The following is a 25788-nucleotide window of genomic DNA, read 5'->3' on the forward strand; positions in this document are numbered from 1 at the left end:
TGCCTGTCAAGATGAGCAACATTTGGGCAAATGAAGTGGTGTGAAATCTGGTGTAGTTAAATAGAAAATCTTTGCATGCTGGTTGTCACACTGCAGCAGAGGTCAACGGACAGAAAAGGAATCTAATTAGATGACATAGAAGCCATGCAAAATTATGGTACTTTTTTTCGCTGAATACTGTCTAAAATTTATCACTTTACAAGTAAATGATGATTAGCAATTTTTGCATACATTGATTGTATGGATAAACTATAAATAGACATTACTTTGTCTGGAGACAACCGTACCAGTATCTCTACATTTTGTATCGAAATCATGTGGACCTAAATTTCATGTTTGTGTGTGACATTGACTCCATTTTTGGATTTGTTGAGTCTATAGATAAACTACTAAGTGGCAGCGGGCGTTCAATAGCTCCTACCCTCCAATTTCAAATGAATTGGAATTCCAGTAGCAGTAAACTCATTAACTAACAACTAATTCCTGAAAAATATAAACTTTTCTTCCAAATATTCAACAGATGACTAACCCCAAATTCCGCCAAGGTTTGTGTTTATTCCTCAAAGGCCAATTTTAATTAGACAATTGCAGATGCTTTTTGTGCTTTGACAATGATTGTGACTGAAAAACAAAAAAAGGCATAAGAGTGTAACCAACCTCCTCCCCCCTCTCTCTTCCCAATTCCTCCATCCCCCAACACCCTTTGTGTCTCCCTCAATTGGGTTATTATAAGCAGCCGAGGTGCCCTTACCGACCAACACCCACCCACTCCGCCCCTTTACCAACCGCACCCCCCCCCATCCTCTCCGAACCGCGTGCCATTTCGCAATTACCCGTCTCAACAGGGAGCGTTCATTAATGTTATGCTAATTTTCTGTATCCAATTAATTCCTCCGCCTCGCACTCGCTCGCCTTCTCGCCATTTAGAAAAATACGAGCTTGTCAATCAACAGCCGGGTTAGAAAATATGCGCACATGTGCACAAACTCCCTGTTTGTGGTTATCGTGTGGCTTAGACACGCTACATAAACATGCACAAGTAAAGAAGGAATTATTGACTTTTCTCGCAGGTGCCAGCGTAGACTAGATATTAAATAAGAGGATTTGTATTCTTTATAAAATAAGAAAGAATAACATTGTCCCACTTGGTGTCTGGAACATTGATACAAACTTCTATATTATAGAGTAGTGCCACAATCTTTTACGATATAAAGATGAAGACATGTTTATAGTTAAAAAAATAAAATAAAGATTGATTTTTGCCTCTTATATTATGTGACTATAAAAAGCCATTTCTGAAGAAATAGACCACTTCCTGTAGATTCCTGGTCACTTCCTATTGATTTTAGGTCTATTCAGGTCACTTATTGGCTTCCAAATACACTATATATAACCACATTCATTCTTTAGCTGCCTTTTGTCCCACTTCAAATTAATTGGACGTCTTGCAGCAGCCAAAATGTTGAACAGTATCAGACCAAGAATCCTTTTACATTCACGTAACTATGAATGAATATAGTAGTATTAAAATGAAAAAAATGGTATTGCTACATATCGGCTAAATGTCACAATATCGGGAGTAAAAAAAAATGTTATTCTTACAATATGCTGCCAGTTTAATTAAAAAATGTGTGCATTAAACTCTGTGAATCATTGAGCAGACCAATTCATTTCACAAAAATTAGCATCTTTATTATCGAAAATCCTCGCCCTTGATGCGGCAAGTCCGGGATGGCGAAAGGGTTTCCCACAGAGTTTAGTGATCAGGGGAAAGGCCATCTCCAAAAGCCAATTGCCCAGTAGCTCTGCTTGTACTCTTGCATTCCCAGAGCATGTCAACCTTCCACCGAGCAAACCAGTTCCTCCTTCAGTTAGCAGAGGACAAGCTGCGCTAACAAAGCGGCCGCTGTTAAAGAGATTGTGAAAAAGCACGGTACAGTCATGTTGCCCACCAGTGCCCGCCCTCAATCTTATCCATCACGGCACACAAATGTTAGCTTCCCTTCTGTTATCTTAGCTCGCCAGGCTCTACCGTACATCCTTTCCTGGTATGAAAGCTCGGCAGGGGAAAAGTCCTGACACCTTCCCCTCGTTTCTTTTTCTTTGGGAATAAATCAGCGTGTTTTGCATGGAGCTGAGCTTCCTTCTATTCAGTCTGAAAATAGGCACTGGTTTCAGGATGAGTGTCAGCACTGATTGGGATGACATTAACGGACGATGGGAATCAGAGCGCAGTTCTAATTCAAGGAATAGCTCGGTGTTGTTGCAATTTATGTTCCTTTACTCTACCAGTTTGAACCTTAGTGATACTCTTTGCCATGCGAGACCCCACATCAACATTCTTGAAATAAATTAGTTTCTTTCTAACCAACACTTTGTCCCTCCCAGTCCACGAGAGTTGGACGTTTACACCGTCAATAGCTCCTAATGAGTTAACATTGACAGTATTCTAATGGAAAAGTTTCTGTCTTGGAAAATTTTGCCAACAATCAGCTGGTTTCTTTATTTAACAATGACATCATTCAAAGTTATGGTCTTATCGATACTCTACTAAGATCCAAAGTATTGTAAAGTATTTTATTGTAGCTTTTTATTTTTGTCAAGTACTGATGTTTTATCATTCCACACATTTGCAGTCATTTTATTAAACGTTTTTTTCATTCATGCATTTAAATTAGTTTTATATTTAGAATTTACTATAAAAATAATATATTTAATCAAAATAATGTAATTTTTCCCTTTAGAAAGATTTGCCTTTTCATAAGTAAAAAAAAACATGACCACGATGATTTTTAAGTAACTTTTTTACATTGTGAGTAATGTGACATCGTTAATATATTTATTCCTTTTTTTCCTGCACCACTTATCCTCACTAGGGTTGCGGATCCCCATTGTATACCTAAAGTATATATTTCTGGCTATTTTAATGTTGGAACTGCATATAGTTTAAGAATTGCATTACAAATGATAGCCTTGCACTACTTGGTTGTGTTTTAACAGACTCCGAGTTGCTCTGGTGTGCTTGACAATAAATTCCTTTTTTGCAACTATTTCATATACGCACATAAAAGGCTGATTTACGGTGCAATTAACACATCAAGCGAGCAGAGCATTAAGCCCTCCTTTTTATGGATTTTCTTTTAATGGGAGCAGCGTTTAAATGTAGCTCATTTGCATGTTCTTTTTTATTTATTAGCATTTTTCTGTCTATTTGTGCCCTTTTCTCCATGCAATAGTTGTGTGTCATCCTGGAGCCCATGCAAGAGCTCATGTCCAGGCACAAAACGTACAACCTCAGCCCTCGAGATTGTCTCAAGACATGCCTGTTCCAAAAATGGCAGAGGATGGTAGCGCCGCCAGGTAAGCAAAGTTAAGGCAACGATGTGATCCCTAACTATCCTTTACGGCCAACGGTGTCAAACTCGGGTTGGTTGGCGGGCCACATTAACGTCAACTTGATTTCATGCGGGCCGGACCATTTTAGATATAATATTTAGATTTTTTTTCATAAATGGATTAAAAGCCCTGAATATTCAGTTTTTTATAGATCTAAAACAATATTTATTTTAGATTTTTTAATATATTTTTAGATTTTACAAAATGATTTTTGAACTAAAAACAGAAAAAATTGATTAAAAAATTACAATTATTGATTTAAAAGGGAGAAATTCAGGGAATTCAATATACATCTATACTCTTCATTTTAATTTGATCCTAAAACAGAAACTCAGCACTCATGATTTACTTTCCCAGGCCACACAAAATGATGTGGGGGGCCAGATTTGGCCCCCGGGCCACCACTTTGACAGGTTCTTTACACTGTCATCTATGATTGATGTTTTGATTTTTCTTCACGGGGCACTCATTTAACTCATTGGCTGCCATTTAGATGTCCAATCCTTTTTGACTGGGAGAGGCCAATGGCTGCCAGTCAAAATGGGTTGTACGTCTAGCACTGTCAATAATAAAAAAAAATCAGAATTTGTAGAAAAATGGGTTGATTTATTTGATTTGTATTTTGCAGATGTTTTACATATTATTTTATGAATGCTCAATAATAATTTTAGTTTGCAAAATAAAACTATTGTTACTGGTAGGGGTATTTAATAAATCATGAGTGCAACTGTATATTTATTATTGTTATTATGAATACTGGCCAATATTTTCTTCTCATTTCATCCTTGTTTTTTTTTTTTCAACCCTTAATTTTTTACATTGCCAATGTAACACAGGAACCGGGAACCTTTTGACAGAGAGACCCATTAGCGGAGATCCTTATGCCCCCAAATATGACTCGCGAGCCATCGGTTCCCTACCCCTGAATCTACCTTTAAATCCTAGCAAAAAGTCCACTGGAGTGAAATTCTAGATTTTCAATTTGCACAAGTGGACCGCCATCTTCCACATCCCTACTTTTTTTTTCCAGTCCGTTCACTTTCCTGCTATTCTTCTGCCGCCAGGAAGGAAGCATCCCCGGCTTTTGCACCCCGTGATAAGTCTTTTTTTTTTCCGTGAGGGAAACGGGAAGCGATTGCGGTGCGTCAACAGTGCAGGAAAAAAGCCGTCGCATAACACAAACGTGTGACAATAGTTTGCCCTGGCGTGCACACATCCTTTGGCAGGGATGCAAAGAGGAAAGATGCGGATAAGAAAAAAAAAGTCAAGTGGTGTACAGTACAATGGAAGCTCGAAGGTCACAATGGTTCCCAAAGGAAATCACCCAAATGTATAGCCATCATAAAAAAAATAACTGACTCCAAAAGTTTTAGTATTTGTATTAACATTTTGGGCATTCTTAACCCCTTAATGCCTGGATTTTCATTTAAAAAATATACATAAATGAGAGGAGGAATACATATGAAACATAGTATTCATTCACTGCCATTGGCAGACATTTATATTTTGGAAATGTTTCATTTTAGTTCGTTTTAATTAGTCACCATCTACCGATCGCCGCCGTTCTATATCTTGCCTATGGGCACTTAAACAGTGGGTTTCCCTCACTCTCCAATGCTATTTTTGGGTCATGAATGATCTTTTTATGCAATAAAAAAATCCGCTCTTTTTTGCCTTTCAGCTGGACACCCGCAGAACTTCAAAACGGAAATTTTCCCCAGCAATAACAAAAAAGGTATCTTTTGTTCCCAGATGGAACGAAAGCCTTCCCGCCGTACGCTATGCCTGTGCTGCATGTTCAAATAATACAACTTATTGCTTGTTGGAATTCTCTAAAGATGGCTTGATAAGACATAGAATGGCAGAAACATATTCAAGCATGAATGTCACCGGTCCTGTCATTGAAATGAATGGAAATACTGCTTCATGTTACTGAACTAGCACCAAATATACTATAAAAGTAAAATAATCCTTATATTTACTCTCACATATCAACATTTATTCTGCTGAGGTTTGTCGAATGATTTAGTCATTGTTATTTTTGTAATGTTGAACCCTTTGAGGGTGTGTTGCTCTCTTGTTTTGATGACTAATTGGTATTGGCTGAATTCATTTATTTATTGGAAATAATTTTAATGAGTAAGATTAGCGAGACTTATGCCCGGCCGCCGTCGCTTTTACCCCCGACTGTATGCGTTATCTCCCTGGCATGGCCTCTGTTTTTCCTTGCTGGTCGTGCAAAAGCTGAGCCCGCCCGACAGACCACCACCAAGCGGAGGAAACGGAAGAACTCCGCCAGCAGCGCCAGTAGCAGTGTCGGCGCCGCCGGCAAGAAGCGCAGCCCCGCCACCAACTTCAGCCTCTCCAGTCAGGTACCTGTAAGCATCGACTCCATCCTGGTTTGACTCCCTCTTTCTTCATTTTGTTTTCAATTCTAACAATAACAAAAAATGACAGAAGCATTATTTGTGCAATACCTAGATCGTTTGTAAACCAATTTTTCCCAACCTTCTTTGAACAAAGGCACTTAATGGTTCATTTTGGTTTGAAGCACCCGCAGTCATATATTCTTTTTCCTCTGCACAGCATGGTTAAGATTAACATGGTTGTCCCGAATGCATGCAAACGGTCGTGTGCGGTCGATTGGTCGCCGGTCTTTTGGTCGACGTCTTTTGGTCCCGGTCTTTTGGTTGCCCCGACCGCGACAACGGGCGACCTAAAGACCGGCGACCAAAAGACCGGCGACCAAAAGACCGGCGACCAAAAGACCGGCGACCAAAAGACCGACGACCAAAAGACCGACGACCAAAAGACCGACGACCAAAAGACCGGCGACAAAACAAGGTAAAACAACACGGTCTACGCATTAATAAAAGCCAACAATGGCCCTGAGCAGTTTCACTGAGCCGACGTGTGAGTGTATAAGAAGAGTTTGTATGTACATGCGTTGTCCCTTTAAGAAGCTACGTCAGTCAGGGTCTTAACAAGTTCTCCAACAAAAAACAATAACAGTCCGGGAAATTTGGAGCTTTTCTTTAGCCTAATAATTACTAGGGCATTAAGTATGACTAAATAGTAATTCGCAGTTTGTATTTAGGGAATTTGAGCAACGATTTAAATGGTAATTATCACTTACCTTCCGGGCGACCAAAAGACCGGCGACCAATCGACCGTGTACCCACACGGTTGCCCACCAGTTACACATGACTGTGAATGAACATTCTTTCGCGGCCATCCCTCCAACTTGAAATGGATTGGACATTTAGTGCCCTCAACGGGAGAGAGTAAACAGTATCCGAGGAGGCCATAAACAAATTATTTGACACGTGAGTACGCAGTAATCGGCATTGGCCGGCCAGTATTGTTGCAACACTAACTGACCTTGACGGCACTAGATATCCAATCCATTTGAAGTGGGAGGGCTTGCAGCAAAAAAAAATATGGCCATCATGATGGTTCAAAGTAATATCAAAAAAATTGGATAGCTGTATAGTATACTATTTGCATAGATTTTCGGGATGTAGAATATAAGTTGAAGGATTTCAAGGTCATCCTTCGATTTTTCTGAAAGCAGATCAAATGTTTGGGCACCCCTGTACTAGTTTACCAACTAAGCCCCAATTGGCCTCGGATATCCTCAGCAGATGTGTGAAACAGGTCACACATTCCGCACTGTGCGTACCCAACTCACAGTCGACTAAATATAGACTCGCTGAAAAACTTTTCTCGGCAAAGTTGAACCTCCAAAACAAATCTTTGTTTCACTTTTTTCCTCTCTTTCTTTTTTTCTCTCTCTCTTGGTGCTCGCACTGTGAGGGCGGAGAGAAGAAGGGGAGGGAAAAAAAACAACGTATTCCGTCTATCTCCCACACAGTGTGTCCTCGTTTGCTTTCGCTGCCGTGTCTGTCTATGCCACGCTTTGCTGTCTCGTCATCTTCTCGCATTGGTTGCCCTCGTCGCTCTCTCCCACTCACTCACACACATACATACACACCGGGCCTGCAATTGTTTTCTCTCAAACAGCCAGTCTGGATTGGTGCCAGCTCTCATTATTGCCTATGTGTACCCCTCCCCTCATCTCATCTACTGTCTCACATACCCACCACAGCACACATGCGTTCACACGCCTCTTGAACACTGGCAGCGAGGATGCGAACACGCTGGCTACATATGTTGCACGCCTGCTGTCTTTGTCTGAGAAGTTGTTGGGCTTTTTGGTGTGTGCGTACCAGTGCGTGTGTGTATGTGTGTGTGTGTGCGTGAGCCTGAGCGTGAGCCTACGTGAGCCCAATGACAACAAGCAGTGGACCCTCGCCAGGGGAGAAGGGTGGGGGGTTCAGCTGGTGATGTTGAAGGGGGTGGGTATGGGGTGGCGAGCAGCCGCTGAAGGAGAGATTGTGTGTGTGTGTGTGTGTGTGTGTGTGTGTGTGTGTGTGTGTGTGTGTGTGTGTGTGTGTGTGTGTGTGTGTGTTGAGGGATGGGTGCCTACAGTATGCAACAGTGATCTCTAGTGGCCAAAAGGGTCTGATCGTATTCGAAATGTTATAAATTGGAGTTCTTTCAGTAAGTGAATTCACTTGTTAAGTGGGTAAAAAAAAATCTCTGTGCAATTGATTTCCATTTTAAATCTATTGGGGGAAGAAAAAAACATCAAAATAGCAGAAGATGAGAAAATGAAAAATAGTTAGTGGTAATTTTTCAACACCCGTGAGCCTTGTGAGGATAAGTGGTATGGAAAATAAATGAATGAATACATTTTTAATTGGGAATTCATAAGAGGCATTTTTTCAAATATTCATGCAAGTTATACATTAGTTTGAAGATGTAGAAGTTGGTGATGATCCAATTTAGGCAATGGCGGCGAATAAGTTAAGGTCGTCTGCAAACTTGGAATTCAGAGTAGAGCAACATTAGACATTTCTGCACCATTTCTTGTGAAAATAAACCTGACCGATATGAAAACCTGTCTGGCATGGATTGAGTTAAATCTGTTCCGGCCACACAAAAACTCACGCCCCCACAAAGAAAAATAGCACTTCTTTGTGTTTCAAGGTGTACTTCATAAAAACAATCACTGAATCATCTAAAATGTAAAGAAATTTATGTTTTTTCTTCATTCGCTGCTGGGCCGTAAAATTGGACATCTAGCACTGCCATTGGCTATGATGCCCCCTCCCAACAATTAGTTTATCACTAAAAGATGTCCAATCCATTTGAAGTGGAGGGTGCTGGTTCATATTCTACCATCTCTCCCACTTTTGAATGCCGGATTGGACGTCGCCAATGACTAAGTATCTGGCCAAGCCATTTTTAAATACTTGACATTGAAGGGATTATGCAGAAATGTATTGTTAAAAGGAAAAAAATGTATGGTAATATGGTATTTTTTAAGTCAAGAAATAGTACCGGTGCAACACTAGTGCATATGATCACTGTCTCCTATCTTCACTTACATGTACTCTATTGTGCTTTGCGGAGGATAAAGAATACATGCCTTTTAGCATGATTTCATTATGCATTTGCATATTCTGCATCCTTGCTTTATATGTTTTTCATCTTATTCCTAATTCTATTAAATATTTTAAACAATTACTAATCATCCTCATAAAAATATACTGATGACCTTGTACTTAGAAATGACGTGGGCTCATTCAAAAGCTCAGGCGATGCTAGCACCGAGGCTAACTCTTAACGAGATGAGTAGTCAAGTAGGCAGCAGTAATTAGTGTGCAATTAACACGCCGACAAGTCTCGCACTAGCCACCAGCTGTTGTCATCTGAGGAGTTTTTGGCAGTGGGCGGGCGGGGGTCCAGAGGAAGGTTGACGGGCCTCCTCACGGGAACAGATGGCAAACGTGGCGCGCTTGTTGGCAATCAGCACGTTTTTCAGCTAATGACTTAATTAACTATGCAAATGGACAAATTAGTGTGGATATTGTCATTTAGTTGAAAAGCTCACCTAAATTAATTAGCCCGATTAAGGCATTGCTGGGCGGAAAAACGGTCACTGGGGGGAACTTTTTAAGGGTGGGATGACTTTGATAGATTAATGTGGGCAAGTGGCTAAAAAAATAGCCTTCCTAGTTTGGAGATTCAGGGTTTGAATCTCATTTCTGACCTTTGTTCATGGAATTTATACAAAAAAAATAAAAATAAAACAGTTAATAAGATTTTATTATGAAATTGTTTTGGGATATTTAAGAAGTTAAACTATTTATAGGGCAAGTGACTGTTTTGGTCATTAAAATAAGTTATTATTAGGAAGTATTATTATTGACATTAAAATAAATACAAACAGAAATGCACATGGTTTGCGGCCCCACGTGACACTCGTCTTGTTTTTATTATGAGATTGCCCTCATTGACTGCTATTGAAAGCTATACATGTCTTTTTTTATTTAAACTGGGAAGACTGGTAATGAAGGCTCACGTTTCAGCGCCGTAAATGACAGCCAATGGGTTAAATACATGCCCTTTCTGTGACTTAAAAAAAGTCCCGAATTAGCAGGATTATTCTCCAGCTCACCTGCGATCCAAACAGTATGTCAAATATCTCATGAAAAAAACTGTGCTTGAATGAAAGTGAAAATGTTTACTCAGTTGTCATGATAGGATTGCATTGGTAAGCATATCTTGGGTTGTGTACATGTTTTCCCATGTCCATGTGTGTGTATGGAGCGCAACCGGCCAAGCGGCGATGACACACATGACCACTGAAGCGTGCGCTCCATTTAGCGTTGCGGCTCCCACCCGGGTTACAGCAGGGGGGACCGTTGTGTGCTTGGGTTCTCCCGCATCTTAAAATGTTTCTGATTCAACTGAATTTTAAGAGTAGAAAATTATGGATTAGCGACTTTTCAATGGCTTGGATACAAATTGTTGGGTTTCTGCAGGCCCATCAATCAGGTGTGGAATAAACAACCAAGCAGCAGATCTTAATTGCTGCTGCCAATACAGAGCTGTGATTAGTGTCTAAGTTTTTGTGCATTCATTCGCTAACACCCTTCCACTTCAAATGAATTGGACGTCTACTTGCGATAAACTCATTTCAATTCATTGAATGGCGAATTGCCTTACATCTCAAATGGTGGTTGGGAAATACTGGTCTAAGCGACGTCAATACGCAGATCACGTGCCAAAACAAGTTCGTTCCTCACCTTCTTTCCGTCGCCTCCAGGACGTGATGGTGGTAGGCGAGCCCACGCTGATGGGCGGCGAGTTCGGCGACGAGGACGAGCGCCTGATCACGCGACTGGAGAACACGCAGTACGATGCCACCAACGGCCTGGATGATGACGACGAGTTCACCGGCTCTCCGGCGCTGACCAACAACGGGCCGTGGAGCGGCAAAGCGCCCAACGGCGGTCCCGAAAGCAAAGTGGACAACGCGGCGCCGCAAGCCTCGCAGTAGAGGCGACGTGTGAAGGACAATGACAGCAGCAATAGCCACATCGCCTGGACATTTTAAAGAAATTGTATGTAAATATACAAAAAAATGAAAGGTGTGGACTTCTTTTTGGGCAAATTGAAGATTGCTCGACAACGATCACATGATTTAAACACAGTGGATTCAAAAAAGATGTTTGGGTTTTTTTGTTTTTTGCTTTTTTTGTTTTTATCTTTAAACACCAGCTGATGTTGTTTGAGGCCACTGCAGTTAATCTCTCACTATTTTCTGTTTTCAGTTAAGGGGTAATACCAACCCTGATTGGTTTGGGTTTAGGTGGAAACATGGGCCTCCCGCATGCCTCATGGATCTGAGGTTTGAATTAAAATCTCTTTTATCACTCGTTCTACAAACCTGCATGTTAGGTTTTCAAATTCAATTCTAGTGGCGAGGATAGACATCAAATCAATTTGAACTGGGGGGTTCACACTTCCAGTTCTGATGAATTTGACATCTATTGCCGTCAATGGTAGCCATTGGGTATACCGAAGGCTCTAAATTGACCACGGGTGGTTGTTTGTCTATTCTGAATGTGCCATGTGATTTTACGGTGACCAATCCAGGGTGTATCCCATATCTCACCCCTAATTTAGGTTTTATGGTCAGCCTGGTCAACTATTAGTTAACAGGTCTGCCTCACAGGGGGAAAAAATGCATGTTGGGTTCACTGAAAACTATCAAGTGTCCCAAAGTATGAATGTGAGGGTGAAAGTTTTGTCTCTATGTCCCCTTGAATTGGCTGACGATCAGTTAGTTCAAGGTGTACCCCCGCCTTTTGCCCGAAGTGACACCCAAATGAGGGTAAGTTGTATTGAAACTAATGTTTTGGGTGTTTTTATATTTTGCCACTCGTACCATTCTCATGCTAAGCAGTTGGATTGTGTTTCCTGCTCTGAATTTCTGTTGAATTGGACTTTTCTCCTTTTAATACTCCCAAACTGCATGATTTTATAGGATTTTGGGGGGTTGATTTATGTGCTTTATAAAAAAAAAAGAAGAAAAGAAAAGAAAAAGACTACAATCTGATTGTCTATCAGTTTGGGAATGTTTGTAAGTGTAAATAAAGGCCAGGTCTATTTTGTCCATTAGGCACAGGGAGCAGTTTGGATATGGCAGCTGCTTTGTTTTCTTCAGGAGATTCCAAATTTCTCCAAAGTGGTCCTAAATGTCCCCCGGACCAATTTTAGCTAGTGCACAGCCAAAGCCACAATTCAATGCTCGCATTTCTTGCATATTTGATGACAACACAGATGGAAATGAAGCTGTCCCTTTAATTGTGTTCACAAGGCTTCTTCAATTGGGTTTTTGAAAAAGTCCATCTTTTTCTGCGTCACTATTCTGCAAAAAAAAAACAGCATTGACACAATGTTTGGGGGAAACTTCTCAACAATAATTTTGCTTGGCTTTGTCTAAACAAGAAAGAGGGGTAAATGTTGAGCAATCTGTTGTGGCTCTGACGGTAACAGGTTGCCCCTTTCCCTGGTGTTGCACCAAAACCATTTTTTTCCTTAACTCCTAATGCCGATACAATACCAGTACAGTGTTGGACAAACACCATCACCCTTACCAAAATAGCCTCATGGTGGCCATGTTGGTATTAGTGGCATTCCCATTTTAGGCAATACATTGACATTAAAATTAAGATTCGTTATTGTGCATCAGTGCATGTTATTTCTTAGTACACCCTGAAATTAATGACTTCATTTTAGTGCATACCGATACAAATCGATGCGGATGGTAGTATCGGTATTGGTGCAACACTGCCTGCCAAAAATGTGATTTTCCTCTTTTTCTGCCTCTTTGTTGTGGCACCACCATGCAATGATGGAAGGAGTTTGACTCTATACATATCTCGATTTGGCCATTTTGGGGACTTTTTGGTTGAACATTCACCGAGAAGACAAGAGGAGCAAGTCTTGACAAGACTGCTCATTTATTCGTGCAATTTTTTGTAAGAACGCCAAACCCATTTCTGAATACGTTCGAGTTTAGTATTATTAGACACCGTTTGTACATTATATAGCAGAGGTGTTCCGTGTCATATCTGATGTCTGGTATGTATGCTTTACCATTAACTTGTGCCAATAAAACCGTGCTTACAAATAACACGGAGGGTGACTCCTTTTAAGCGAATATGGATGTTTAATAATGTGGAAAATCAAGTCGCTCATAAATTGGAAACGATTCTCCTCAAGATTAATTTAATTAGAAGAATCTTTGGGCTAGGTTTATAGCATTTTACATTGTTGTTTGGCTATTTTCAGGCTTAAAAACTGGTAATTGGGGTGATTTCCAGCATTAGAAATGAATATGAGTGTGAATTTAAGATTCCATTCACTGGATTAATAAAGGTAAGTAAATAAATAAGGGAATTTTCACATTTAAACAGGAATAACCTGCTCTGCCACAAACACGTGGATTTTTCTGGTGAGAATTCTGTTGTTGGGTAAAATTTATTTAGAAGGTGGTGTGATAGATCTTTAGCGACACCAACATGCTCATGAAGGGCACTGCAACAAGGTTCCCATTTCATGCATTTTTATGTAATGTATAAAAAAAAACAAGACTATAAATGAGCCGAGCAGAACATTAAAATAATAATTTTATAGATTTTTAAAATTTCATCATAAATCTTAAGTAAAAAAACAATCATAGTTGGAGACTATAACACACAAGTTCAAGGGACATACATATGAAAATATAAATAAAATTCATTTTACTATCCTAAAGAATTGCATTTGGAATATTTCCAATGTTTATTGTGATAAAATTGAACTGTAATATGAAACTTACATGTATTTAACGTAACCCAATGTATCATGACTTTTTGTCTTTTTTTCCTATATGGATAAGAAATCTACATGCTGTAAGAAAACACAATAGCTTTAAAAAATATTTAAATCAAATATATGAAGTTTGTTTGTTTTTTTGTTTGTTTGTTTTTTTAAACGGTGATTTGTTTTGTTAACTACGCGCTGGTGTGTTGACGTCAGTAGAGCGCGACAACATAAACTCCTGTCCCAAGCCAAAGATGGCGGACGCGTCGGGGACCGAGCTGTCAGAAGAGAAAGAAAAAGAAGGGGACATTGAGCGAAAAAACAAGCAACAGACGCGAGCGTGGCAGGACGCGACCAAGTCGGCCGAGAAAGTGATTATATCTCCCCAACTACCCGAGACGTTGGGTTTTTACGACATTAGCGCTGACATAAGGCGCGATCAAGGCGACCATTTAGCAGGTAAACGCCCCCCCCCCTATTTAACGCCGTTATATTATTATTACTTCTCGCTCTTAAATGATAAGCGAGTTGCTGGAATAAATGTTACACTAGCATGACTGTCAAGTTGGGACGTTTAGCCTCGAATGCCAGTTTGATCAACTGTAGCAAGTGAGAACAACAACAAGCCGAAAAACTAAAATGCAATGTTTTCCAATTTATTGCGGCATGATGTCACACGCACTTCGGAGTGGATAGGGCAGACCGGTCAATGACCCTTCATTGAAGAAGAAAAAATAATCTAACCAAACGTCAATGAAAAATGACCAACCGATTGATTGGAAAAAAAAAAGGATGAACCTTACCTGATAATTGTTGACACCATCCCCTATTTAAACATGACTTTTATTTAATGTTGTAACGCGTAGTATATTTCCTCTACAGATGTTTTTAAAGGTAACGCAATCCATAAATCCCCACAAAACCTTTTTCCCACCATGCCCTCTATGTGCGTGAATAGCAATTGTTGTCATGACAGACAAAGTGACAATGGGGGGCCGCGTTCACAACGCCCGATGTCTTTCCAGATCCATCACTGATGCGCTTCATCTGTTCGGAGTTGACCCGAGGTTACTTCCTGGAGCACAATGAGGCCAAGTACACCGAGCGCCGGGAAAGGGTCTACACGTGCATGCGTATCCCAAAAGAGCTTGAGAAGGTACCATAAAAATCTATGTGGAACCAAACTCGCATGTATTAAATGCAAAGCCTGCAAAAAATCAATGCATGATAAATTGACCTTCTTGGCAACATAAAGTAGAATGACTATGAAAATATAGTACGAGAACAAAATTCTCCATTTACAATGCTAGACGTCTAATTTATTTGGACTGGGAGGGGTGAATGTTCATTCAATGGCAGGTAATGAGTTAAGTGACTGATGCTATTTTATTTTGAAGGATGTTGCAATAATATAGCATTGCCGTTTCTATTTACAAATTTTGCATTAAAATATTCTAAGACAAGAAGCCAAATGCTTTTGACATATTTTTTATTTTATTTTGAAGGATGTTGAAATAATATAGCATTGCTGTTTCTATTTACAAACTTTGCATTGAAATATTCTAAGACTAAAGAAGCCAAATGCTTTTGACATATATATATATATATATATATATATATATATATATATATATATATATATATATATATATATATATACATATATATACATATATATACATATATATATATATATATATATATATATATATATATATATATACATATACATATACATATACATATATATATATATTTATGTTTTATTTTTTTAATTTTTTATTTTTTTTTAATTTTTTTTCTCTTCTTAGCAGTTGTATTGTAGAATATTATAGATTTGTTTAATGACCCGTTATGAGCCTTTTATATGGACTTTTTTGTTTTTTTGTTTTTGTAAACTCTTGAGTGTAATTTTTATTGCATTTCAAAGGAAAAAAACTGACCAAAACATTTTCGTAGCTGGTTGCTTTCCACAAATAAAGTAAAGTATGATTTTCTCGCTATATTCCCTGTTGGATTGAGGGGAAGCCGGCGAGGAATGTCTGTAAACACGAGAGCTCACTATCTACACAGTAAAAGTACTTGAACAACACTTTCATTTATCTCTTCATCACATTTATTTATAAAAACATGTATATTTGCTCCTTGAAAAGTCACATGGACTCCACCAAGAGGAACACCCTCCCACTTTTTGGGGGCCATGGCTCCTTCAGTTTTAAATACTGCCAGGTTTTGTTGCTCTGAGAGACCCCAAAATGATAAGATCATGACTTTTCTAGTTTTAGCAGGCGCTCAAACCAAGGTATGTGGTTTAGCATATCGCTTCAGTCACACCTGATCATTTTGCATTGTTGTTGCAGTTGATGATATTTGGCTTTTTCCTGTGTGTGGATGCCTTCCTCTACGTTTTCACGTTGCTGCCTCTGAGGGTCCTGCTGGCACTGCTCCGCCTCCTCACCCTACCTTGCTGTGGCTTCAGGTCAGAAAAAGACATGCACACACTATCACGCTGTTTAAACACTATCTGCATTTGTAGTAAAAATTAAAACATTAGTCCCAATTGTTGCTGTTTCGAGTGCCTTTATGAAGAAAAATCCAACAACCTCCATTACTAAACAAATGTTGACTATAAGATAGAAAATTAAACCATAGCTAACAAAATAAGTAGCATTTTGTGTTAAGATGTGTGCCAAAATCTTTTGTAAAATATGGATATTCTAAAAAAATGTATTCATGTTAATCGAAATAGCCTTCCTTGTTAGACTTGACAATCATTTTTGATATTTTTATTCCTAAGACTGACTCTAATTCATTTATTTTTATAATATTTAAATCATAATTCCTTCAACAAATGCTACATGTTTGTGCCATTCCCCTTTTCCTACTGTTAGGGCACGCACATGCCCCTACTGCAGAAGAAGCAGGTATGCTTCAACCCTCCTTATTCATATTCATAGAGCAGCCCAAATCATGTCTATACCTTCATCCTCATCTTAGATGTTCAGCTGCTCATCATCACGGTTCCTATAACAACACCTAATTTGTTAATGAAACCCCCTCCCCTTTATCATTATTGAACCCACTTGAACCCCGTACAGTCAGGTTTACTGAACATGCATGTTTATCATGCATCTATGTATGTTTGAAGCATTTCGAAAAGGACAAAATGTGACCGAGAGGGAAGTTAAACAAGAACAGTGCTGTTTGGCTTAATGCTTGATGTCCAAGTGTCCAAGTGTGGCGGTCTGCAAGCAACTAAGCTGCAATGGAAAACCGCACTGTTTAGCTACAAACAGAAAGGGGCGCTGTTTACTCAGTCACAACTTTTGCGATCAAAGCACTGTAGATATTAGTTGGAAAGTTGCATTTTTAAATCCATAAGCACGGGATATAAAACCAGCTATCTTCTCACTGTTTATTTTCCTTGCTACTTTTTTTGCATGCTAAGTAGCAGTTTTTTTGACATCTGGCACGCATGACTTGGTAGTATATAGTGTGTTGACCGAGAGCTGAAAATATATAGAACACTGGAGTATATGTTGAAGTGAATGGTGTGATTGTGCGCTTCCAGTGGGACCAGGCTGCTGCAACCGGCGCAAGTGTGTGACATGCTGAAAGGTCTCATCCTGGTGCTGTGCTTTTTCATGATGCACTACGTGGACTATGCCATGATGTACCACCTCATCAGAGGGCAGTCTGTCATCAAGCTCTATATCATCTACAACATGTTGGAGGTGCTTGACACGGAAATGTTGCGTTTCTTGAATAGTTAAAAAAAATTTTACATTTATGTCCCAGAAACTGCAGTTTATTTCATATTTAAACTGGGAGGGGGAGAATGAACCATTAATTCCCTCCCAGGCAAAATTAATTGTTAACGTAGCGCCATCAATGGCAGCCAATGAGTTAACATTGCCACTATTTTAGTGGAAAATTGTGATGGAAATTTTAAGTGGCAACCTCTTGGTTCGTTTATTAAACGGTCACCTATTATTAATACGATGTATCCAATCATGTTATCCATGCCACTCCCAGTTAAAACAAACTGAACATCTAAGACCATCAATGCCAGACAATCAGTTAACACGAGACTAGTGCATTTTAAGGAGGACTGTTGTTTTCCCTAATATCAGCTTCTGACTTTTTTTGTATTAACTACGGGCGAAAACTCATTCTTGGGTAAAGGTGGCAGATCGCCTCTTCTCCTCATTCGGCCAAGACATCCTAGACGCTCTCTACTGGACGGCAACAGAGCCAAAAGAGCGCAAGAGGGACAACATCGGAGTCATCCCTCACTTCTTCATGGCCGTTTTTTATGTTTGTATCCTACCACAGCAACGGTGTCGAAAGTTGTTTCATTTTGTGAGTTCAGGGTGTCTTACAAAAAAAAAGTCATCGTTTTTCTGTAAATTTTATCACCACAAGATGCAGGGAGGTTGTCAGCAAATGAACGTTTGTTCATTCGCTGCCGTCCGTCTGTCAATCTGTCAATGGCAGCCAATGAGTTAAATATTTTCTTGAGCGCCACATACTAAGTCCTCCACGCCATCCTCATCATGGTCCAAGCTTCCACGCTCAACGTTGCCTTCAACTCGCATAACAAGTCCCTGCTCACCATCATGATGTCCAGCAATGTTAGTATACGCAAGTTCACGTCATTACGCTCAAGAAAATACTCCAAATGTTATTGGATAATCAATAAGAGCCTACTTAATATAACCGTTTGCTTTTCAGTTTGTGGAGATCAAGGGGAGCGTTTTCAAGAAATTCGAGAAGAACAACTTGTTTCAAATGTCCAACAGCGGTAAGATACACCTCAGTGTTTTATTAGGATTGAACACTTGCAAGTAAAATTCTTTTATACTTTTTGGCTTTGTAAAATACTTCGTAAGAATAGCTTGGGGCTGGCTGGCATTATACCTGATGTCATTTGCTGTTGCTAACAAAACCAGAAAACACCTTTTCATAAATCACTTCACTATAATTTGAAAAGTACACATTGCACAGCATTGGCACGTTTTTTTTCTTTATACTCCCGCTATCTGTGAGATCATTTTAGCGCCGTTTTGGCACCGATACAGTGGCATATTGGCGCAACACTATCTATGACAGTGGCAGCCATTTTTTGCTCAAGCATGATGCGACAAGCTGTTAAGAATTATGCAGCAGCAGTCAGTTTCAAGTGTTATTTTTCTTCCCTTGGCAGATATTAAGGAGCGATTCACCAGCTATGTTCTAATGCTCATCGTGTGTCTGAGGAATATGGAGCAGTTTTCATGGAACTTGGGTAACTATCTTGAATTTTTTTCCAGTTTGTAATGTTAGTTAGGGTTTTCTTGTTACAGTTTGTTAAAATGTGAAAGTCAGATCAGATAGTAATTGGAAATTTGGCCCGATCGCTTAATTTGCATTCTGGCTTTGGGTGTTAACAATCAGGTTTCTAAAATGCCTCATCTCATATCATTTTCTGAAACGCTTTAGGGTCTAGGGTCTCAGGGGGTGCCGGAGCCTATCCCAGCTGACTTTGGGCCAGAGGCGAGGGACACCCTGAATTGGTGGCCAGCCAATCGCAGGGCACAAGGAGACAAACAACCATTCACGCTCACACTCATACCTGGGGGCAATTTAGAGTGTCCAATCAGCCTGCCATGCATGTCTTTGGAATGTGGGACGGAGCCGGAGTACCCGGAGAAAACCCACACAGGCCCGGGGAGAGCATGCAAAGTCCACAGAGTTGGACCGACCTGGATTTGAACCCAGGTCCCCCTCTGTGAGGCCGACGCGCTAACCACTCGCGCCACTGGGCCGCCCCATTTCTAAAATATATTTATTTATATGTATATATGATAACTTGTATAGTAATGATAATTTGTGATGGAAACATGCCTATTTTTTTCCATTACAAACATACACAACACACAAGTCTTTTCATAAGGTGTATCAAGGAGCCAAAAAAAACATGCGGGACGTGAGCAGTTTTGTCCTCCTGAGGGATCTTTCATGAAAATCGCTGGACAAATGATGGACAGCTTCATGACACGGGTCACCTCTTGGTGAATCACCAAAAGGCGAATGCGCATGTGCTAACTGACAGACGCCACCTGTCAGCTGAGCTGAGAGAGCGACGCACTCGTTCCAATCTTTTTCTGTCACTAACAATTTTTCCCCCTCCCTCAATGCTTTGTTGTGTTAACTGAGTGGAGCAAGCTAACATTTATGAATGAGCTTCAAAGCCCTTTTGTTAAGTTTGTCATTTTTCTTTTGGAAATGCTGCTGTAAAACATGAAAAAAGCTCAAAGCTCCCAATTAAACTGCAGTTCTAGAGTTCCCTTAACTCATTGGCCGCCATTTACTGCAGTGGACATCCAATCCATTTGAAGTCATATATTGTATTCATATGTAATTGAAAAAACGCCAATTCAAATTTTAAATTTTGTTTCAAATCGTAATTGATTAAGAAAGAAAGGTAGCGGTAACGGCTCTGGTTTCCTTTGCTGCAGAACACCTTTGGGTGTTGTTCCCTGACGTCTTCATGGTGCTCACTTCAGAAGTGGCCGTGGATGCCGTTAAGCACGCTTTTATCACCAAATTCAACGACATCACGGCGGACGTAAGGACTGGAATGGTTTTTTTTTCCAATTTTCTTTTTCTGCCATCTCCATCTTCTGACATCTTCCATGTCTTTGGCAGGTTTACAGCGAGTACCGAGCAAGCTTGGCCTTTGATCTCGTCAGCAGTCGACAGAAGAACGTAAGCAATCGCTTTTGTTCATTGCTCCCTCCTACTGCTGACACGAAGCCTTATCTGCCTTAGGCTTACACAGACTACAGCGACTCAGTGGCCCGCCGGATGGGCTTCATCCCACTGCCTTTGGCCGTGCTAGTGAGTTTTCCAAACACTGTTGACCTGCAAATATACCATGTCAACGCCCTTTTATTTTGTGTTTGAACAGCTCGTTCGCGTGGTCATGAGTTCGGTGAAGGTGCGAGGAGCCTTGTCGTACACGTGTGTGCTCCTTTTTTATCTCGGGTAAGACCCAATTCCCATGACTGTGGGATACAGGTAGCATTTTCCGAATGTGTAAATCTTCGGGGAAAATGACAACCAGTTTTCTTCAAAACTCTACTAAAGCTGTTTGTTGTTACATTAAGAAAAAAGAGTAGTATGCTATAATGTAGTATTAGTATAAATGCTTATATTGATATTGATCAAATTTACTTATTGTGAAAGTGATTCTAAAATGCAGCCTTACAAGATGCTCATAATATTTTTTCATTTAGGTATGTACAATTATGTAACATTGCAACTTTTTCCCCTAAATTAGGTACAATAATGACTTAAATATTTTCAATTACCCCATAATATTATATTGTTTTTCTTTGTGTGGCCCAAATACTCTACTTTAAAAATCCCCTTTTAAAAAGGAACCCATTTGAAAGTAAAACCCCATTGACGGAATTTGGATTTGACTTTTTTTTAAGCATGCTTGTTTTACGTCATTAAACTGACTCAAATATTCCTCTGCAACCCACGTGCACCCACTCTTACATAAGCATCCACATTGCATCCTGGCGTTTCGGCCCCCCCGCTCACCGTATCCCATCAGACTGGCGCCATTGAAGAGTTTCCCCCTCGGGGTGAACAGTACCGTGTTGTCATCTCGGCGGTTTAAAAATAGCCTTGCTGTGCCCTGGCAACCGTTCAGCTGCACTGACATTCGCTCGCTCTTAACACTTCATCGCATGCGGCCGCAACTCCACAGACCTAATTTTGTCCGCCTGTCATCAGTGACGCCCCGTCAAGTCCCCATGATGGCACACTTGGACAACCATTGCATCACAATGGACCAGCAATAGTTTTACAAATTATTAAACGTGGTCAAGATATCATATACATTATACTGAAAACTCTTTCCAATGTAATTTGCTTCCTTGATTTTGATATGTGAGGAAGTCTGTGCACATTTACTACATATTTTAGTCGTAGTTTGCCGACCTTTGTTGTAAACTAACTCATTTTCTGTGTTCAGATTGCTCACACTGAAGGTGCTGAACAGCATCGTCCTGCTCGGCAAGTCGTGTGTATACGTCAAGAGGGCCAACATGGAGGGCAAACTCTTCCAAAAGACCCAGACCGCGTCGTCCTCTCCGGTTAAGACTCCCAACAACAGAACTGAGCAGACCCCGACAACTGCCACACTCTCAGGTAACGCAGAACCTTCCGTGCTATTCATAACGTGTTTATTTTCTCTAGTGTTGCATGGATACTATTTTTCGGCTCCTGATATGTTTCCAACAATTGGGTGTGTCTTTTTTAATCAAAAAAATATATACATACATTTTCTATCAATACTAAGTTACCACATAATCATATGACTGTAAGTACACTAATTGCAATCATGGCATGGTCAGACACTACTTAACTCAATAACTGCTTTTGATAGCACTAGATGTCCAATTCATTTGTAGTGGGAGGGTGGCAACAAATTTGCATTCCTTTCATTCGCTGCCACCCTCCCACTTCAAATGGTTTGGACATCTACCAGTGCTAAACTCATTGTTTGCAGCGTCCAATTTACTTGAACTATCAGATCTGTGACCACTACTTCTCTTCATTTCACGGAGATCCCCGAGAATTGGCCGTTCCTTCAACACAGATGCACACTCCAACTCACATGGCACATGCTAAATGCCACGCATTGTTGCCGTGACAACAAGTTTCTCACCACATTTAAGCACTTGGCGTCGCCTCGATGTCACTCGAAGCCAAATCCCGTCGATTCTCGCCTCCCACTCGCGGTACCGCCCGCGCTTCTCAACAGAAGCTCATAGGTGACGAAAAACTCCGATAACGTGTCACTTCCTGTTTGCTTTATCTGGATTAACAAAAGCCTTGAGGCACCGTGTCTTTCATCTGGGTTTTTGAATCGGCATCTGCCCCACTGCCTTTCCCTATTTCACCTTTATGCTCAAGTGCATGTCTTATTTTTCTTTTTTAATTTTTTCAAATCATCTGGATTGGCACAGCGCAAAGACTCACCATCTGTTTTGGAGTGTTTGTCCGCAGGCCAGATGAGGGTAACCGAATAGTTTAACATCAGCCAGTTGCTCCGAACTTTTATCCAAACAAAAAAAATGTGGCTTTATATACTAATACAATATAGTGTCCTATTTTCTTACGCACGTACCGAGCCACTGACAGCATTAGACGTCCCGTTTGAAAGCGGGTTCACCTGAGAGCTTCAATCTGAATAATTTTAATTGGAATGAAGGTAACTTATGCCCGTATGAATGCACGCTACTGCCGCATGAAGCTAAACTGGACACCTCGGCAGAGGTAATACGATGACGCAATGACCGCTGCTGTCAATGAGCAAATTTTCTTCTTCACAGGTGATGCCAAACCAAGCAAGAAGCCGTCATCTGCCCCCACGTCATCCCCTTTAGTGACCACGCAACCGGCACCCAGGTGGGACTTACCCCGAGCGCCCGTCGACCCCTCTGCCTCTGCGTCCCCACTTCCTTCTCTTTCTAGTCCCCTGCCAAGCCTCGCCCCTGAACCCCAGCCACCTGTTCCCGCGCCCCCCAAAGAGGAGGGGGAGCCCGTATCCGAAGCGAGGCCCGTAGCTCCCAAAAAGGACCTTCTGGAGATTGACCGTTTCACCATCTGCGGCAACCGCATCGATTGAGGTAAAAACGTTGAAGTTATTACAAAATGCAGTTTGAGCTCAGTTCCTGTCGTTCTGAGACGTTTCACGACGAGAAGCTTGAGCGTGATGTGAGCAGCTCAGAAAGGACCACTTTTCAAACGTACAAAAGGTACACGGAGGGGCCAATGGACTCACTTAAGAGATGCCAGAGGACTCTCATCCTGAATGTCACGATAGGGCACAAAATGAGCTCGACTCCTTTCAGAAGAAGTAACGCCGTGGTTTTTAATGTCAGAGACAAGCAAACTGTCTAGCAGTTAAGTTTTTATAGATTCCACGTGTCACACAATGATGGTGGCTCATTTAAACAACGTCTGCATCGATTGTTTTTTTCCCATTCAGGAAACCTCACAAAATAACAGTCAAATTTTAATAACAATTTCATACAGCGATACGGCAAAATTGCAGACATGAACACATTTATTCCGTAATACCGCAAACCCTTAAAACTACTATCACAGAAAGAGTTGGCAAAATAATCCCCACTTTAATGCAGACAAACTGTGAAGTTACCCCCTTTTTTTTTTTACACTGATAATTTTTCCATGACAGTTGAAGAGTGTTTCAAGCAAAAAAAAAAAACTGTAAAATGACTGCGTCGTTTTAGTGCTGCACATTTTTTGGCTCCTGAATCCAACAATGCCAATGCCATGCTTTACCGATTCCACGTTTTTTTGAAAAAGTATATTTAAAAAGTTATTTTAATACTAAGGTACTTAAAACCCGAATGTAATGTCCTCACTATCGTAGAATGGTCAGACACTGCTTAGTTCATTTGCTGCCATTGACGGCGTAGGAATGGTAGCAAATGAACGGATCTTCATGAGCTGCCAGTCTTTCCCTTCAAATAGATTGGACGTCTATTAGTGAAAAAGTCATTTGTAGGAGGTTGCATCTTGGTCATCCTTTTAATGCTAGACGTCTAATCTATTTGAATTAGGAGGGATGGTAGCCCTCTTGGTCAATGCATATTGTGCAGCATTGGCACGTTATTTCTTAGTACTCCCCGATACCGATGTTGTCATTTTAGTACCGTATCGGTACCAATATAGTATCGTATCGGTGCTCGCGCATCAAACTTTGTTCCCTGTTGATGTGCTATTTACTGTTTCAAAACTTTTGTCCACGTAGTGTTATCACTGGCCGCCCAAAGCAGTTTGTTGCCTTCATTGTTGGATTTATGTCGTGTTTACATGGTTGACTTTGCAATTTTGCTTGGCTCAGTGAAATATTTTCTGATTAACTTTTATTGAAATGATCTTTGTTTTTCCTGCGGAAATATGAATAATCTTTTTTTTGATACAAGATGTGTCATATCAGGTATGATTTATTTAATTTTATTTAAGGTACTTTCTCTATTTGTAGAGGGCATTTTGGAGTCGGGGTTTCAAGATGGTTTACTGCCATTGTAATAATGTTTTGGGCATAACATGTTTTGGTGTGGTTTCCACTGACGTGGCCATGACTCAGCTGGTTTCATGTCCCAAAAGTATTGTTTGAAATCATAATAAACAAAAACCTCAATGTTGTATGCATTTTGGACAGTATTTTGAACTTTAATTGCCATTTTTCTTTGAATATTGTTCAGTTTGTGGTGATTTTTTAAGTGGTTGAGATCTTTTTTCCAGGTGTGATGAACTTTGAGTGACTTTAGTACATATGAGTCAATGGATCATTTTCTTGTTTAAGCAGCCCAAATGCGGGTCTGACATTTCATGACTTGACCTGTCAACAAGTTAAAGACAGATGTGACAACCGACTCAAAACAAAAGCTTTTTTCTGCACACGTAACTTGAAAAATAACCCAATTTTTACATTCACCACCCGCTGATGTCCTGACAATGTACTACTGCCTCTTTTCACCTGCAAAATTGTGCCATTATCAACACATTGACGATGTTAATTCGTTTGACCGCATGCCTGTACGCTGAGATTTACCCCCCAGGCGACCTCTCTTGTCATCGACATCTTGTGTGTGCCATTTTATATGCTTAAGCGTGCTACAGACACTTATTAAACGACCAATAAGCTCCTTAGAAGAAGTCGTGTCTAGCTGAGACACGCTTGGCTCATCGACATTTAAGAACATCCGTGTGCTACTGCCACACAGCAAAAAATAATAATGTTTAACAATGATGCATAACTGTCTTTATGGCAGGTGAAGATAAATAGACTATATTGTAAAGATAGATCGTGGAAGGTTAACTCCTCAAAGTAGATCTTGGAGCAAAAAAGTTTGAACACCCTTGCAGTAAGTCATGTGGGATACCTTTCCACAGAAGTGCAATCAACGGATTGCAATCAGGTGCATAACCTCCGTTGGTTAAAGTCCCTGGAACAAAAAGCTGCACCCACCTGTAGAAATACACATTTTAAAGTTGCTTTGTTGTTCACTGTGTGTAACTCATTGCATTCCATTGACTGTGATTCATTTAAACTGGCAAGACTGGGTATGAATG

General features: G+C 40.3%; 2 protein-coding genes across 4 annotated transcripts in view; both read left to right on the forward strand.

Annotated features, from left to right (window-relative positions):
• ldb2a (LIM domain binding 2a) overlaps nucleotides 1-12949 on the forward strand; it is a 58578-nt gene extending 45629 nt beyond the window's left edge. Inside the window, exons 8-11 of one of the 2 annotated variants that reach the window (XM_077609853.1) lie at nucleotides 3237-3360; nucleotides 5078-5130; nucleotides 5628-5774; nucleotides 10574-12949. In XM_077609853.1, coding sequence (XP_077465979.1) covers nucleotides 3237-3360; nucleotides 5078-5130; nucleotides 5628-5774; nucleotides 10574-10807 — 558 coding nt within the window. In that variant the 3' untranslated portion in view covers nucleotides 10808-12949. The remainder of the gene's footprint in view (nucleotides 1-3236; nucleotides 3361-5077; nucleotides 5131-5627; nucleotides 5775-10573) is intronic. The other variant, XM_077609854.1, reaches the window with a different exon arrangement.
• An 899-nt stretch (nucleotides 12950-13848) lies between these two features.
• Nucleotides 13849-24853, forward strand: tapt1a (transmembrane anterior posterior transformation 1a). Of its 2 annotated transcripts, XM_077609026.1 has the most exons (15): nucleotides 13849-14079; nucleotides 14646-14776; nucleotides 15981-16099; nucleotides 16512-16544; nucleotides 17192-17354; nucleotides 17806-17941; nucleotides 18157-18254; nucleotides 18355-18424; nucleotides 18827-18907; nucleotides 20121-20230; nucleotides 20311-20370; nucleotides 20434-20502; nucleotides 20573-20649; nucleotides 21650-21825; nucleotides 23013-24853. In XM_077609026.1, the coding sequence occupies exons 1-15, from the start codon at nucleotides 13875-13877 to the stop codon at nucleotides 23306-23308; spliced, it is 1824 nt and encodes a 607-aa protein (XP_077465152.1). In that variant the 5' UTR covers nucleotides 13849-13874; the 3' UTR covers nucleotides 23309-24853. The 2 variants fall into 2 exon arrangements, with proteins under 2 accessions (XP_077465152.1, XP_077465153.1); XM_077609027.1 differs by lacking the exon at nucleotides 16512-16544.
• The last annotated feature ends 935 nt before the right edge of the window (nucleotides 24854-25788 follow it).

This window comes from Stigmatopora argus, chromosome 9 (assembly GCF_051989625.1).
Source record: "Stigmatopora argus isolate UIUO_Sarg chromosome 9, RoL_Sarg_1.0, whole genome shotgun sequence".
NCBI lineage: Eukaryota > Metazoa > Chordata > Actinopteri > Syngnathiformes > Syngnathidae > Stigmatopora > Stigmatopora argus.

Coding starts and splice junctions, on each gene's coding strand:
- tapt1a (XM_077609026.1), top strand. CDS start 13,875: ATGGCGGACGCGTCGGGGACCGAGCTGTCAGAAGAGAAAGAAAAAGAA. Junction 18,908..20,120: donor GCAGTTTTCATGGAACTTGG/GTAACTATCTTG, acceptor CCTTTGCTGCAG/AACACCTTTGGGTGTTGTTC. Junction 20,231..20,310: donor TCAACGACATCACGGCGGAC/GTAAGGACTGGA, acceptor TGTCTTTGGCAG/GTTTACAGCGAGTACCGAGC.